This window comes from Scatophagus argus, chromosome 1 (assembly GCF_020382885.2).
Source record: "Scatophagus argus isolate fScaArg1 chromosome 1, fScaArg1.pri, whole genome shotgun sequence".
Lineage (NCBI taxonomy): Eukaryota > Metazoa > Chordata > Actinopteri > Scatophagidae > Scatophagus > Scatophagus argus.
Genome location: NC_058493.1, coordinates 19,480,187 through 19,497,998, shown reverse-complemented (window position 1 = coordinate 19,497,998; position 17,812 = coordinate 19,480,187). Strand labels below are relative to the sequence as shown.

The 17,812-nt window shown below is 43.0% G+C and overlaps 1 protein-coding gene across 1 annotated transcript; it reads right to left on the bottom strand.

Moving 5' to 3' along the window:
* Positions 1-76: 76 nt before the first annotated feature.
* Positions 77-17,660, bottom strand: galns (galactosamine (N-acetyl)-6-sulfatase). The gene is made up of 14 exons (XM_046389809.1): positions 17,498-17,660; positions 17,089-17,212; positions 16,309-16,383; positions 16,103-16,205; positions 15,031-15,174; positions 14,176-14,242; positions 13,130-13,257; positions 12,895-13,034; positions 12,699-12,802; positions 9,426-9,568; positions 8,579-8,681; positions 5,463-5,584; positions 1,700-1,817; positions 77-558 (listed from the first exon to the last, which is right to left on the bottom strand). Exons 1-14 carry the CDS (start codon positions 17,612-17,614, stop codon positions 472-474), a joined length of 1,575 nt encoding a protein of 524 aa, XP_046245765.1. The 5' UTR covers positions 17,615-17,660; the 3' UTR covers positions 77-471.
* Positions 17,661-17,812: the final 152 nt, after the last annotated feature.

The following is a 17,812-nucleotide window of genomic DNA, read 5'->3' as shown; positions in this document are numbered from 1 at the left end:
TGCACAGTACTGTACAGTAAATTTGCATGTGTATATTTGCACATCCTGTGTGAGTCACAAAAACAGTCATGACAGGTGTGACAAAAATAGTTTTTATTTAAAGTGTTGTGCAGTGTGCATATAAAAAGGATGAAGAATTCAATAGTCCACCTTTAGTTCAGGCACGATCAAAACAAATACATCTCCTTATCTGCTGGACATCATCAAACCGAGTTGTGACATAAACCACTGATTCTTGTCGCATTCATGCCGTGGACGGTTAAACATTGAGTTGGCTCATTAAAATCACAGCTGCAAAATCTGTTTGTAAAGAATTGTTGTCATACCAATACATCTCCACTGATTTTGCACATTGCACAGAAACATTTTACAAAGAATTCTAAATCATTTCATTTAAAATAATATCTTTGTGTGCTGGTCTGCAGAAAGGCACGGCTTCAGGTTCAGGTTCCTCTTTCTTTCTCTTAGTTCTCAGTGTGGCCAGTCACACTTCCAGGGTTCAGACTTGGGCACTTTGAGACACTTTCCCAACTTGTCACAGCCTGCAGGGGCCCAGTTCTGTAACAGAGAGCAGCAACCACAGTAAGCACCAGTCCGATTTATGAAAATATTAAATATTATATTATTAATAACAATATTCATGTCTTGTTCTGTGTCATGACTGGTTATGAGCTCGCCACAGTCATGTCATGTGCCCTTCATGTTCTTTGCCTCTAGCTTAGCAATATCTTTTGTTATCAAATTAGTATGATCACATCATGTTTACCATTTATCACAAGAAAAGGTTTATCTTTAAAGAACAACAGTTCAGCGATACAGATTTGCAACACGTGTGGTGTTATAAAATTTGAAAGCTTTATTCATTGCTAGTTCATATAGTTATAACATATTTGGCTGTATTTATTTATTTATAAATCCTGATACTACAAACTAGACACAGTTGTTTTCAGTGTGAATTTTAATTAGAAAAACATTTAACTTATTCTATAAAATGCTTAAGCTTATTAACATGGACTGGAATTCAAATAATGTAATATATGAGATACAAGATACAGTCAATAGATCCATACTAGCAGGTTAAAGGATACATATGACACACCACAAGGGGGCAGTGCTATGCCTCAAATGAATCCACAGTCTTGTTCTGGTGTTCAGGGTGGCAAAGCCACTGCTCAATTTAACTGCTTTAAATAATAAATAATGGACCCCCCCCACACACACAGAAGCATAACACAGACACACAATCAAGGATAAAAGGTCAGGATTAAGGTGATAACATGGAACTGTGATAAACAAATATGAAAATAAAAGCTAAACGTGTTGAAGCGGAACATTAAAAGTCGGCAGGCTCAGTGCACAGATAGCAGATAGAAAAAAAACTCTATGCAGAGACTTTTATTGATTCTAATTTTTTTCATTAGGGCTTTATCAATTTCTCTTATGCGTTCGTTTATCTGATGCACAGGTGTGTTGGAGTGAACTGAGAGATAAGCTGCTGGCTTTGAGGGCTGCTGGACCAAAAGAAACATCGAGCATCTGCTGTGTAAACTGAACTGGCTTTGGTCCACTGATTCTGGAAAAATAAGTGGCAAAAGAGCTGCCATGCACAATGAACCCTGTTCGCCCGACATAACTATCTGAAATCAGAAAATCATAGTAACAGTAAACAATCTTTGGATTTATTTCATGCAAACCTCACCATCACGGCCACGTCGCACATGTTGAGCTGAGGAACGCCGGGCACGAGAGTCTTCTTATGCTGTTCGACCACAGGAGAGATCCTCCTCAGCACATCTCTGTACTCCTGAGTCAAAACACTGCAAACACACCGTATACATGGTCAGTAAGCCTGCAACCAACAGTTAGTTTCATCATCTATTATTGGCCTGTTTTGTTGTTATTATTTCTCTGTTATTATCATTTCCAACTAAAGTGGTGAAAACAGCCAAAGATGACGCCTTGTTTCGTCTTCCCAAGAGTCCAAAACCCAACAATACTCACTTAACACTGACACATAATAAAGAGTGGCAGCTGAAACTGAACTCATCAGCACCCGATGATTCAAGAAGTTAGAACAAATGACTCATCAACACAAACTGAAGCATAAACATAATAACAAACATAAACACACACACACACACAGCCCACTCAGGCACCCTTCGGTAACACGCACCGAGCAGGGTGAACTATATAACCCCCATCCCATCCCCTGTCTCTCAATTACTGCTGTTGGACACCACTGAGCCCGAGCACCTCTGTGCATTATTATATTCAGTGTGTAAAACACAGGGGCCCTGAAGGCTTTCAAAGGAACGCTGCTCTCAATAGGACCTGTAGGGTTAATGGGCTGTGTGTACGCATGTGTGTGTGTGTGTGTGTTGGGGGAGTGGGCGTCTGATGGCGTGACACATGGACAGACAAATATCAGCAGTGCAATTACACCCCTGATACACTCGCCAACAGCACCTGTGCCAGCCTTCCATCCTCCCTCCACTGCAAACCCAACCCTCTGATTGGCCCCCGGGGACCGTGTGCATGCGTGTGAGGTGAAGTGTCAATTAGAGTAATAACCTCAGGCCCTGTCCAGCTCACACCTACCCTCCCCTCTTAGATCTCCCACAGGGCAGCAAGGCTTTCTCCATCAGCCAGCACCTGCTCCTTTGCTTGATACTCTCAGTCTTTACTTTCCCCTACAATTACTTGACTGGTAGTGCACTGGCTGCAATTAGTCTCTCTCCTGGTGTGTCACATTTGTCATAAGCTAACCATCTATACATTGTGACCCCAGCTGATAGGGAAAAACTGGATTACTCGCCTCGGTTAAAAATAAGACATTCAGATTAAATTGCCTCAGCTATCTGGAATTGCAAATCCTGCTTTCGGCCCAATCTTGATCAGCAAGAGGGACATTTCATTCCCCTCCTATCTGCGCCCGCTACTCATTGCTGCGATTCATTTTGTGATAAGTGATGAAGCAACTTAACAGAACTAAATGTAAGGGAGATTTATCAGACTGCTATAAGTATTCAGATTCTCCATACAAGTCTGCAAGCAAAGGATGCCACGTAGTGAGAAACTTGCAAAAAGACACCAAGTTTTCTATTGTTTTTGTCTATGCACTGAAAATCTTACAGTGCAGACCTCTAAATCAAAAACTAATAATATCATTTGTTTATGCCCCCTCTGCAAACAAATAATAAAAAGCCCACCGTCAGCACAGCTCATTATCATGATTATAACCCTTAGTCTACTGGAGGAGAGGCAAATTCTGGAATAATAAGCAGGCTGTATGCAAATGGAGTCTTTTGATTTATAATGTATGGCACCCAAGGGGGATGGGGCATTGCTCAGGTGTGTCACCACTCTGATTACTGATTCATAACACTATTGCTTCAGCACGCACACACACACACACACACGCATGCACACACAAACAACCTCACAGTGGCAGAAGGTGGGGGAATTGAGGAGACAATCAAATACATCTGTCCTGCCTGCCCCTCCCCTCCGCCATCTTCTCCACCCCGGTGGAAATTGAGCATTTCAGTAAGGACTATTGATTGGGGACACAAGAGCTTGGTGGCAGGCAGCAGATGAGGCCAGACTGTGCAGGGCTGCCTGCAGTGTGAGGGCTGGGACTACGCTCTGGATGACCGGGGCTCTGGGGACGTGAGCTGAGGTAGGTGGTGAGGAAGTGTGATGTGTTAACCTTGGTGGCCTCGGGTCACGGAGAGGGAGGCCGAAGGAAGGTGGCAAAAGGCTCAGAATGAATACCATGGGGATCCAGACTGACTGAGTAAGGTAGATGCCTGGTCAGGTCTTGTCAACCTCCAATCAAATCTGTCAGAATCAATGGCAGCCAACCCTCTGTATAATACAAAAAAAAAACCCAAACTACTGTGTTTTGTTCCCAAATTTTCTAAATCACAATCTATGCTGCTTTCCTAGGGGACTGTTCTGGACTGGGAATTGTGTATATGTGTGTGTTCTTTGCTGTATCACAGGCTGCGACAGTAGTGAAGGTATGTGTGCAGACAGGCCCTACATCATCTTAAGTGGCTCTTTAGGTGCAGACAGAGATTAATGATGGCCAGGCAGCCAGTCCAGCTGGGGGACCGAGGAGCACACGGACAAAACGCACACATACACATGTGTACACACACACACACACACACACACACACAAACACAAACACACACACACACACTTAACTAGGATGAAGGAGAACGGTCCCAGTGGATGCAAAGGGATGGCAGCTGAGTGGTGAGAAGTGAGCTGAGGTGCACAGCAGCGGGTGGAGACGGAGACAAAAGGTTGGAGAGGGAGGGGTCCGAATAGTAAAGATCAGAAGGGATAGAAGAAGAGAGAGACAGATAGACAGGTAGATAGATAGAGCAGCACGTGAACAGGAAGAGGTCATGCTGATGTGTGTCAGGAGGGGGTGACCTTGTGGACAAACTCAGTGACCCCTGATGAAAAATGATTGTGCCCTGTATGTATGTATGTATGTGTGTGTGCGTGTGTGTGTCTGTACACATCTAGCAGTCAGCACAACACATGGCTGCGTATTGATTGTTTTTTTTGTTTTGTTTTGTTTTTGCTTTTTTTTTTTGTTCTTCCAAATGAAAAGCAAGGCTAAAAGGTGGGCAACTGAAAAACAACATTAATGTTTAAACATCCAATCTCTCTTCAGAAGTGAACAGAAGGAAAAGAAGGGATGAGGCTGGAGCAAAATATGAGAGGCAGAGCTGCAGAAGGCAGGAAAGAAAGGTCAGTCTGAGAGGTTTGATGGCAGGAGGGAGCCAATGCGAACAGTCTGCACAAAAGGAATATTCTCCCATCAAAGCGATTTTGAGATTATCTTAATGTATTAGTCATGGTGTCAGCTAGCGCTATTGCTTTTCTTAAGACTGCATAAATATTCTACGCTGACAGTACACAGCAGGGGACGATGCTCATCTATCTTTGCATCCTTATTTAGTAATAGTCTTAGTTCAGCCTCGGCTGTCTTTGTCCTCTGGCGTCACTCTAACCTCTCTGCGATTCTTAACTCTCCTCTGAGCTGAGGCAGACACACAAAACTCCATTAAACAGCACTCGCTCTCAATTTAGACCTGAACAATTTATCTTGCAATTTTAACCTGCAAGCGGTGCACCGGAGGGCTGCGGGCCAGATAGTGATCTTTAAGGAGCTGTTTGCAATCACAAAGAGAAGAGTGTAATCAGGCGCACTCTGGCTGAGCGGATCAATCCGCCGCCTTCTCTTTCATGCTACTGAATCTTCATTGATCTCATACACATTATGTGCTACCAACAGGCAAACTGCTTCCCTATTCTCACCTCTTTCCCGTTTTATTTTCCAACATCTCTTCGCTTGTTCCTGGTATGACTCCCCTCTCCTTCCCTCTGTCCCCTTCCTAGAAAACGGCTGTGAGCAGAGCTGAAGCTTTCAGAGAACTAACCTGATAGGAAACTTTTCCCCAGGATCCTGTCCCAGGTGGAAAATGAGGGGCTGCAGCGTGTGCTCTTTCTGGTCGTGAGTAGTTATACCTGGGACCTCTTCACCTGGACAGAAGTTGATGCCCTGTAAGAGAAAACACAGAAAAATTTTTTTGATTTAATGAGGAATGAATGATAGATTTCCCCCTCTCCATGTTTCTAAAATACCTGATATTGTGTTATATTTATTTATTTTACTGCACAGAAAATTTCACCCCTCTGCTTGAGTCCTGTGGCCATGACATCTGTATAAACAGCTGTACAAAGGCCTCATAAGTTCAACATGAAGATCAGCCTCCCTCTACAGAGCAACATAGGTGTGCTGCCATATCCTGTTTTCTTGTAAATTCTTGACATTTTGCTCTCCATTATAAAGTTTGTTAAACTGCCTGTTTTTAGCCACAGTGTGTGTCAAATATGTTCATTTCATGGTCTGCATTTGACTCTTTTAGGTGTTTTAGTTGTAACATGTGTACAAAAAGACTTTTCTCTGTGTTTTTTTTAAATAATGTACAATAAAAAGAATAAAAAAAAACCCTCAGCTAAAGAGGTATTTAGATTTAGGCTCGCAGCCACCTGCAACTCTTAGCTCAGCGCTTAATCTTGTTGTAGTATGGCCCACATGCATATTGTTTGCAATCCGTTGTGTTACTTATGCAGCTACTGTTGGCACACCATAAAGGGGTACAAGTCACAGGCTGAAAAAAAAGGACTTTTCTCCCTTGTGCTGCCTCCTCTTCATCTCTCCACGCCTTCAGTCCCGCTCCCTGACTCCATTCTCATGAGTCTGGCAGTGATCGCAGCCTGATTGAGTCACACTCACTCCTCCAGAAACCCCCAGGAGATCTGCCTCCTTCTTCAACACACACACGTTTTGATGAGCACAACTAATATTGAGAAAGCATTCATCTGTAAGGCACTACCGCTGCCCCCCTCTGAGATCACTTGACGGAGCACCTCAAAATACATATAGAAGGCAGGGAGAGAGGGGAGAGAGAGAGAGAAGGATAGATTCCCCCCACCCTGCAGAGCCTCCTCTCATCCAGACTTGTCCTGTCTTTTGAAGCCAACAGCTTAGAAATGCAGAAAAGAATGAAAAAAAAAACCTCATCCCTGAGGAGCAGCAAGAAAAGCCTGCTGTGTGCCTCTCTCTGACTCTGTCTCTTATACCCAAGACATAACAGCAAGGACTCCATATCTCCCCTGACATTAATGCTATAGATACAACTGGGCTGCTTTCAAACTGAGCAGTCACTATTACAAGATAAGGTGCAGCAGCATCCAGGAGTGGCAGGAGGGATTTTTTTGAAAATATTTTTATTTTCATGCAAAAGTGAAAAAGAACAATCATGTTATGTATGATTGTGGCCAAATATTTGAAACAACATATAGTATAAACATATGTACTTAACTTTGACTTGTATGTCTGACATATTCAGCAAACGTGTCCTAACTGCAGTTAACCTACAGATCATTTGCTAGATGCTGATCGTCAATTTCGGCAACATAACTGAAGCAGAAGTAAGTAACCAGCGCAGGACTAACAGGTGTCTGTGAAACGAGTCATTTTTCAGTTTTCATTCAACACCTTGTGAAGTATTAAACAAGGTTAGAGAAAAAAAAAGGCTATCACAGCTGCTGCAGAGCTCCTACTGTGGTGTAGGTTACTCAGCAATCCAGATACAAAGCAGCCACAGACACGACAAACTGTATTTCTCAATATTAACATCACTACACTGCCTCAAGAGAGTTTGATCAGAGCCATTTAAGCCTGTGAAATTTCTCATTTTCCTCATGGCTGAGCTGCATGAACGCAGCCAGGACAGAGCGATACGTCTCCCAGCTATTAACCTGTAATTTCGCTCTTCTTCACAGACACGCTTCTTCCCTTGTTTATTTCTCACCATGGGCCAAGGAAACCAAATTATATTTTAAAGTATTATCACAGCTGAAGCTGTGAAGGAAGCAGCTGAGCAAGAGCAAAAACAGGATTTTTAAGTTTGACTGTGGATTTGAGTTGCAAGACAGCTTAAACTGAAGCCTATATGATCATTAATCCACTTTAGACCTTCCACAGACGGACCTTCAAATACCTTCTCCTTCTAAAGGTAATTTTCAAAACATTTCCTGAGTAGTCTGAAAGGAGAAAAGGTTAATATGAGCGCACGAGACGGTTTGTTTACATTTTTCATGTTTATAAAATGCACTATGGGTTACATGAGATGGGCAGTTTAAGGATTCACATTGGGAATTGAATGCTCCCTTGTCAGCAGTCACTCCATAACACACACACACACGCACACACTCACGCACATCTATATAGAGGATCGAACATACATGTACATGTTTTCTCTCGTCCTCTTTCTCTTTCTCTCTCTTACGTACACGCACACCCAAATCGATAGGCAACTCACAGGCAATCAGACGCCATTATTTGTGAAGTTCCACTTCAGTTCACATGAGTTGATAAAGGAGGCTGCTATTGATTCAGCGGCCCTGAAGGAGAGAGCAATTTAAGCGACCGATGGGGCATAAAACAAACTGGATCACAGGAAAAGCAGAGCCATGGAGGGAGGCCAGGAGGACCGGAGGCTCTTATGGACAGAGGGGAGAAAGAAGGACCACACTATCACGCTTCTATGTCAAATTTCACATTTTTCCTGTTACATTTAATCACCACCGTGTTGATGTATTCATAGTGGAGAGAAGATACTCCTGGCATCTGGTTTTCGTTCTTCTTCCTTTTGAGTTCCGTGATGCCAAAAGAACAAGTTTTACAGCAGGCAATGCTGGTATGTAAATGGAGGGAAGAAAATCTCCACTGGAGTTTGAACAAACACGTCAACTGGTTGATGAATGATGTAAGTTCGCTGATGTGGGGGCTCTTCATTAATATTCATTACACTCTGATGTACACAGCAGTCAACTGATGAGCCACTTTCATGATAACACCAACAGTGAAAGTGTTTGTCTGTTTGAGTAAGATTAGGAGAGACAAAGAGGGAGGGCGTGGCACTTCAAATCAGGAACTGAGGAAATAGAGATGGGACAGAGTTGCTGTGTTAATAGGAAGTCTTACTTGTTTAAACTCTTCCCATGAGTTGCTCCAGGTCCAGTAGTGTGCTTTGTACTGTCCAATCCTCACAGCCATCAGCTCATTCCCACGATAATAGAAGATTGGCCTGTTGAGGATGAGAAAAGGGAGAATTAATGCCAAGATCTGTCAAATTTCTCAAATTCTCTTGTTTAAAAAGATTTTTTTCTCTCTTTTCTCTCAATTCTAATTTTGATTTCTCCTCACTTACATGAAAGACCAAAATAAAGAGTCTGCAGTCATACTAGCTGCTCTGTGGGGGTGTACTTACACTTACAGCAGTACTCTGACCTAAATACTAATGTCAGCATGCTAACATGTTCAACAGGTTTAGCAGGTTTAATGTTTGCCACGGTCATCATCTTGGCGTGGGGTGTTAACCATTTGTTAATTGGCACTACAGCTGAGGTTGATGGGAACGGAGAATTAGTTTTACTGACATTTGGTAAAAAAAAAACAAAAAAAAAAACAAAGTTAATACAAGGTCATCTCTGACACTGCTAACTGTAAATGATGCTGGAGAAAAAGTCAAATCATCACTAAAGTCACTAGGATTCATCATCTGGGAAGCGTGAACGTCGCTACCAAATTTCACTTCAGTCCTTCCAGTAGTTGTTCAGGTATTCCAATCTGAACCAAAGTGGTGGACTGATGGTCTCAGAACCACGCTGATGCTAAAATTGCTGCCTTATTTACTCCTTGGATAACAAAACAAACAGTGTTCTCCCACTCAGGTATGTGATCATCAACACAGTACGCATTTAGGTTCAAAAGTACGAGGCACATCAGAGCAGAAGTCCTTAGCCCACTAATAGCTGGTGTGTGCACTCACCTGTTCTGGAGTGTGTTTGAGCGATTCAGCAGAACTGGTGTCAGGTCCAGTCCATCAAGGGTTCTGTCATCAGGAGGGCTGATGCCAGCCAAAGCCAGACTGGTGGTGAACAGGTCCATTACGTTGGCCAACTGGAAACTCACCTGCAAAAAAAAGATAAATAAATAAATAAATAACAAAAAACACAACTAATATCTGCAGTGTGAGAAGGAAAAGGATTGGGAGAAGTGAAGAACTGAAGCAGAAATGAGGACAGGTCAAGTGTCTTGATGATTTTGCTCACAAACCCTGCAAGTTCGACTGTTTTGCGCCGCAGGAATACCACACACTCGCTCTTTTACGCTGGGTTTTCATCATTCATTTCGAACAAGGTAAGAATGCATAGTCACGATAGGATGTTTGTACGTGTGGCTGTGTGTACACGTGCAGGAAAGAGGTGCATTTCTTCAGCCTCCTCTCTAATCTCTGCTTGCAGGTTTATTCTAAAAACTCCAAAATGTCTCTTTCAAAAATGAGTTTTTTTTTGGGGGGGGAAGGAAAAAGGAGGGGCGAAGAAAAAGAGGAGAGGAAGCAGGAAGAGGACACGGCCCGGGCAACCAGGCGGCTGGAGCTGGAACGAGCTGGTGTTTTATCTCCTTCTTCCAGTCCCAGTGAAAAGCTTTATTTTATTTATAAACTTTGAACTATTTTCAGATAAAATGCCATTTTTTCGCTGTCATCCTTGATCTTCCATTCCATTCTCTCCTGAGCGAGCCTTAGAGGGAGACGGCACGCTCACAATCAGATAGCACTATCAGGCCTCTGCAGCTGCACCGCCATGTGCCGCTGTGCTGCTATCGGCAGCCGGCACACATACAGACGCAGACGCGCGCACACACACACACACAAGCTCCTAAGCACTGAAATGAATTCTCTTTTCTTCTGTATCCACAGAACTAGCCACAGAAAAGGCTTTGCAATGCATTCCATGATCTATCTGCACATCCAGACTCTCTCTCTCTCTCTCTCACACACACACACACACACACTCACAGATTTAGACCTTCGTTTTTCTTTTTTTAAAGTCTCCCTCACACAGACACACACAAGCCATTAAAGGAGACAGGACAAAAGGACACAAGAAGAAGCAAAACTGACATTTAGTTGGTAATAACGTGCACGACCAAACACCCAAACTTTCAGACTCGGACTGGTCTGACAGGAATTTATCTTATGAGTCGCCATCTTTTATTTCCCTCTTTTATTAGCTCTGCCCTCTTTTGCAGCCGTCGCTAAACTTCATTCTTTCTTCACCTTTAGTTCTTTCCTTTTTTTTTTTACTGACTCATCACTCTCTATTAATGTCACATTCTCCTGCCCTCTCTTTCTCTCATTTCTTTCTGTGTTGTGAGTGGCGATGCTGGTTATCTGAGGAGGCAGTCCTTCTATCCCCGTCTCTGCCACTCCGCCTGTGTGTCTTCTGCCTGATAAAACGCAACAAAAGGGATTGTGACGCTCGACACCCCCCACCCACCTCCCCCTCTTTGTTCTTACAGCCACCACCTCCCATCATCCTGGCCCCTCACCCCCCACCCCGGCACTGGGAGAATGCTGAATCTGCACCTGCTTCAGACCAGCCGTGCTCCATCATTCCAGTACATCTCCTTCCATACTTCTACATACAAGAGAAGGACTGAGCTTCATCACTCAGATGCATTCACAGATAAAAGGCTTTTCATCTGTGTGCTGGTCTTTCTATGCCCACATCCCTTTAAAACTATCCTAATCTTAATATTATAAAGATACATCTGTGCTCAGTTGGTACTACTATCCTGCTGAAATCCTGTTTTAACAAAGACCTGCATGGCTGTTTGTTGTCTCTGGCATTTTGCTCCAAGGGCTTAAGGACTTTTCTACACACAGAGCAACAGAGATTTCATAAAACTACAAATAAGTGCAAGGAGAAACCCTGGGTATGGTCTATCCTCCCTCACAAGCAGCATACAGAGTGATAAATCCACAGCTGTGGAGTACAGTAGCTTCAACAAAGCAGCTTTGTCATCACAACCCCAGAGAGCTTCAGGGAGGATCTATTGACCCTCTGCCTCACAGCTGAGCCACAACGGCATATAAAAACACCTACGGAAATAGGTGTTTGGAGATGGTCTGCCTTGGCGTCAACATTATTTACATCTTCCACTGGACTAAAAACTTATCTGCAACATATCCAACTAATCCAACATACATATGAAAGCATGCATATGTGTAGGCAGGTAGAATCAAACAGAAATTACTCAGACATGTAAACACAGACACACTGGTCAATTATAATGTGGCACAGGTGCAGCAAAGCCCTGCAAACACCACGACGTTCCTGGAAGTGTGGGAGTGCCGACATCTCCAACACTCTTCCGCCTTTTCTCTTTTCTACACCAGCCATCTCTTTTACTTCTTCCTGACTTCCTTCCCTGTACCCCCCCTCCCTCCACCCCTCCGTTCCTTTATCCTGAGCGCCTGGCATATTCAGATACTGAAGTCCTCATTACAGCTCAATCCAACCTCAGCAAACACACAAACAGATTAGCCGCTTAAGACGCTCCCAATCCCCCTCTCCCTCGCTACTCTGCTGTGCTATCAGGCCCCAGCACACCCCTGTGAGATGAGCCAGGGGCAAGGCTTACTGCAGACTGCAGCCTCCGCTCGCTCCTCCACCAAATCCCTCTGCGTCACAGCCCCGTGTCACAGCTGCCCCTAATACAATTAAAAGTCATTTGCAGAACGCACAGGCTTAGAGGATCACGGTGTGGGTGGGTGGGGGGTTAATTTGGGGAGGGGGGAGAGGAAAGGAGAGAGAGAGAGAGTTTGGGGCATTAATTCCAGCCAAACATATTTGAGGAAACAGTGGAAAAAGCGCCCACAAGTTTTGCGGCCGCAACCGCACGATTTATCTTTACCGCATTCGCAGAGTTCATCCCGCTCGACAGAAGTTGAACATAGTCCAGATTAACTACGGCGTCAAAAGAGTGTGCACATGTAAAGTGGTAAACGATACACAAATGAAACAAAAAGCGACAATCATTCAAAAGAGAGGATTAGCGAAATAATTCTTCCTTTAGTCTCAGCTTGCTCTATAGTTCCATACATTGCCTGCAGTTTTACACAGAACACTTCAGCTCCTGGTACCTGTTGATAGGCAGAACATTGGGGAGCAACAATGTTCGGTCTGTAGAGAAGATGGCAGGGATTAAGCGAATGATCTTGGATTTTTTTTTTTTTCGGAGGCTTTATTCTCACCGCGCCCTCTTTAATGTGTCCAGGCCACCAGGCAATGGCAGGCTCTCTCATGCCCCCCTCAAATGTGGTCTCCTTCCCGCAGAGGAACGGCCCGTTGCTGCCACCTGAGGAATCAGAAGCACAAAAGCACATGTATCCATGCGTCACAACAAACACACACACACAGGACAAAAAATGAGTCGACTTCAATGCCTACTTTGTTTTGGGCCTGACATCAGAGCAGCTCCGTTGTCTGATGTGAAGAAGACAAAGGTATTATTTTCTATGCGAAGTTGCCGCAGCAATGACAAGATCTGACCGACGCTGTAGTCTAGCTCCATCACTGCATCACCATACCTAAAAACACACACACAATCAGAGCTTGTATCATCCCCCATGAGAATCACATTCATTTTGCAATAAATGAGTCAGTCAGGTAGGATATAACATACAGGCCTCGCTGGCTCTTCCCTCGGAAGCGTCTGGAGGCAAAGACAGGAGCGTGAGTGGCGTCGGCTGCCCAGTAGAGGAAGAAGGGCCGCTGGGCCTCAGTCTGACGCCGTATGAAATCAAGGCCTTCCTGCAGAGGTGGGAGGTGTGAGAGAGCGTTACAACACTGTCAGTGCAGCTGTCAAACGACTTACTGTAACTTCACTCTGCTGTCGCGTTGCATGAAGCAACTAAAGACTCTGACTTGCAAATCTAACCAGGATTTGAGTAGTTTACTTAGCCACCAGTTCATTAAGTAAAAACTGAAAGAAAAACTACTGTGTTGCAATAAACAAAGCATTTTCAGTTTTTGTTTAAACTGTTTCAGCAAAGTGTTGATTCAACTTTACTTGACAGATGTTTTTGCAATGCTAAGACAAGCTATCTCATATGATGACAGATACCAAACGTCCAGTGCTGGCAAAACTAATTTTAACAACCAACCATTTTAAGTGTATATTTCAGACTTTGTTTCATTTTCTGAAGCCATCAGCCACATTGCAACTGTGCTCTGAAAAGCACTCTAATCCCACCAGATATGCTAATATGAGCTTTACAAAGCTTGACTTGACAGATCCGTCCTCATCTTAGGATGACATATTACACCTCTCAAGCATGCAGTGTGTCTCTGTGGGCTGCTTTTGATCCATTTAGGAACAAAATGGGAGGGACTGACGCAAGCAGAGAGGATAATTGAGACGAGTGTACACAAAACTCAACAACGGTGATGATCAAAGGCCAAAATCAGACCTTAACTGCATTTTTGAAATTGTTCAACAGATGATTTATGTTCTTGTGCTTTTACGTTTTGGTGAGGTGAAGAAAGTTCCCACACTGATGGACAATAAAGTTGTATTCTTCGTCGTTCATTCATTTTATTCTATTAATTGCTTTACGAAGGAATCTGTGAGTCAAAATTAGCTGAGCCTGACGTCCTCCGTTCCGCTGAAAAAGTTTCATTATCTGAAACAGAAACAGCCTTAGAAAGGACAGGTGAGCCTCAACTTACCAGCAAGTAGATCTGTGTGAGGTTGGACTCTCCAGTCTTAATGTCAATCTTAAACTCCTCATAGTATCTGAAACACAAGTGGGTTGACACGATTCATGAAATGAACCTTCACTATTAATCAGCCATCATCCCATGTGAATACCTGCTGAGGCCACACCATGGCAGCTTTCCCTTGCCTGTTCACACGCACTGAATGATTCTTTTACAATGACCTGGTACTGTCAGGGCTTTCAATCTGCTCTTAAACTGATTGAAACTTCTTCAGACAATATCATCAAGACGGTGGAAACAAATTTCCCTCTTGCGGACTGTGTTTGCAGGAGATTTTAGTGAAAGGCATATTTGGGAAGTCTCGGTAGAGCTGAGCAGAGGGAACTGTTATGAGGTGTTGCTGAAGCGTGGAGAGGCGAGCAGAGAAGCAGTGACAGGCATCTCTCTTTCTTATGCTTCACTTCCTCCAGGTGTCTCCGCATACAGCCAACACAACCTGCTGTCTCTTGAGGGCGCGTGTGTGTCTGTGTGAATACGTGTCTATGTGTGTGTGCATGTCTGTCCAGGGCCCAGATATGCAGCGCTGATTAAACCCACGGCTAAGCGAAAAACACGCCCGGCTGCCAGTTCCAATGACCCTGAATACACATATGGCTGTTTTGGGGAAAACAAATGGGCGGAAAATGGAATACACAAGCACAGCTGGTACAGAAAAAGAAGAGGAGGGGAGACACTCAGCTCATCGAGAGGAGCAGCCAGCTAAACAATTTCTCTGAGTCATGGGGGAAAGGAGATTTTTATAGATTCTCAGGCTCTGTTTCTGTCTGCTGTTATGTATACACGAGTGCTTGAGTGTGACACTACCTGCCGACCATCTCTGAATTGTTGTAGACAGGGATGTTGGGTCTGACGCTGTTGTTGTAGGGGCCAAAGTGGCAGTTTGGGGCGCCAAACCATTCATCAAAACCATTTTCCAGAGGCAGGTACTGTGGTCTGTGGCCCAGATGCCTGCAGTGACAAAGTGCACTCACAAACTGTAAGATCAATGTGACTGAAGGAGCACTCTACATGTTTATATTTAGTCCATAACTACAAATCATGTGTACCGATGCTATCACACATCATTTTCTAAAGCACAACAAATCTGTTTTGATGTTCGACTGCCTACAGGCTGTCAGCGGTTTCCATTCACATCAGTACAGTATGTAAATCGGCTTGCAGAGACAGAACTGTCACTGTCACAGCAAAGCTGAGCGTTTGGTGGAAGACGTTTTTTTTTTTAACAAGTAATCATTCCTGAGTGCACAGCTACAGAGAAAAAACAAAAGACAGCTAATGCTGTGCATGATAAATTGTGCCAAACAAGCTTCAGATCTCTGTAAAAAAAAAAAAAAATTAAAATCAATGGAAGCCTTATGGAAAGGAAAAATGCACTGAAGGAAATCTGATGAACATCAGAACATCTTTTACTTCCCTTTTATATGATTAAGAGTAAAATAACATCCAATTTGAAATGATTTGAAATCAAAATATCTGGAACATAACTGGTGGCATTGATGTTAATCTTACAAATAAGGTTTTGAACCACTGCTTTAATTCATGGACTAAAAAAAACAAACAAACAAACAAAAAATAAAACAACAACATAAAACTCTTTCTAGTTTATTTTTTCACCAACATGGGAAGAGAATCAGATACTGGTTATCTCACATTTAATCATGCTTTTATACAAATTGCTTTGCAGTTTGCCCCTCATTCTCTCTCTCACACACACACACACACATTCTCACACACACACACACACACACACACCATCGGGACCAATTTAAGGTTGGATGACTTGCTCACTTAGCATATTTCTTTTCATCAGCGACATAACCTCTAAAACTTCAGGAATCTCTAAAACTTCTGGATTAAAGGAAGATAAAGAGCTCACCACTTGCCGACTATCTTGCTGACATATCCCTTTTTCTTCAGCATCTGAGGTAACAAAATCTCATCCTTCGAGATTCCTCCCACTATCTCCTGTGGTGTGTATGCTATAGAAAGAAAAAAAAAGGTCAAAATTTAATGCTACCGAACTTTCCATGGCTTTATTGCGCATTTTACATTACCGACTATGTAGTGAGAAAGAGAGTGTACCATTTCTGGCGTGCGCGTTAGTCGTGTAGAAGCCGTTTCTGACAGGCAGCCTCCCAGTCAGCAGAGCAGCTCTTGCTGTTGTTGAAATAAAAAAAGTCAGTAATCCTGTACATGTGGTGGTCTTTCAAACAAAAATTTGAATGCAGTATGCATCAATGTCCCACACATTGTAGATTGCAAATTCATTTGTCTGACAATTATTAAATTAAACATGCTAATTTAAAATTTGTGCCTTTATTGCTCTAGTTTCTGGATTTGTTTTCTGTTACCACCACAACCAATGGTGCTTTATTTACCAGCTGTTATCAATGGCTGTGATTCAACTCAATTATGTACCTGATCTACACGAATCTAATCTAATCTCTGCAGCCAGGTGAAAACCCTTACTTACATATTTTATCTCAAAAAGATACCCAGTATTTATACAGTTTTTCAGATAATTTTACATGGTTCACTTCAGTTAAGATAGCCTACTTAAAAACATGAGAAATGCCAAGCTGGAGTTTAAAGGTTTTTCACAAAGCTGCTTTCCTCCATAAAATTACTGTGATATATTGTACTCTGCTGTTCATGTTGTATTTGAATGAGACCACGTGAAAGGTAAATAGGTGTTGTTCTGCGGTGGATCAGGTGTGTAAAGTTTATACATCATCAATCTCTTGTTACAATAAAAACACAAGAGGGAAGTTGTGATGAGGAACGGAAATCATTATAGCAGCCTGCAAAACAGGGAACTTCTGGTTCAGGTTATGTTTTAACAACATTTTTCATTTAACTCACATGGTGAACAGAGTGGGTTGGCAGTGTAGAAGTTAGGAAACAACATGCCCTGAGCAGCCATGGTATCAAGGTTGGGGGTCTCTTTAGAGGGCTGACCAAACACCCCCAAGTCCCCCCAACCCATCTGAAGAGCAGAGGGAAAATGGGGTGTTTATTAAAAAAGTTCACACCGAAAAAGACAAAACACACATGTAACCACAATCATAGTCACCACACCGGCAATGACCAACGAGAAATACTCGAGACCAAAATCCACAGACAAACAGAAAGCAAACATAGACGGAAGAAAAGGGACATATAGAAATAGAAACATATTTTGCGACATTGAACTCATCCACTGCTCAAACAGAGTAGATTATGTGGTGAACAAAGTTACGGAGACACGTAAATAAAAAACAAAATAGCTTACGTCATCCATAAGCATGATGATAATGTTTGGAGATGCAACATTTGGTGTCTTTTCTGTCAAGGAATAACATATTACTGCACAAAAGAGAACCAAAGATTCCGTGAGAATCAGTCTCATTGCTATGCTGTAGTCATATGAGCATCGGCTTCGAGGAAGTGGTTTGTTTATCTTCGTGCGGGTATTTAGCGCAACACTTGCGCATACTCAAGACAGCAATTGTTTTGAAATGTTGGCCTAAATCAGCTCAGTTCAGTTCAGATCAGGTCAGTTTATGAAAGTGCTAGTGTTACATATTATGATTAAAATACAGAAAAT

Excerpts from the sequence above, each read along its gene's own strand:
- galns (XM_046389809.1), bottom strand. The coding sequence starts at position 17,614 with ATGAGACTGATTCTCACGGAATCTTTGGTTCTCTTTTGTGCAGTAATA. Across the intron at positions 16,206-16,308 it reads TAACGCGCACGCCAGAAATG|CATACACACCACAGGAGATA; the intron begins GTACACTCTCTT and ends TTCTTTCTATAG. Across the intron at positions 1,818-5,462 it reads GGGGAAAAGTTTCCTATCAG|TGTTTTGACTCAGGAGTACA; the intron begins GTTAGTTCTCTG and ends GTGTGTTTGCAG.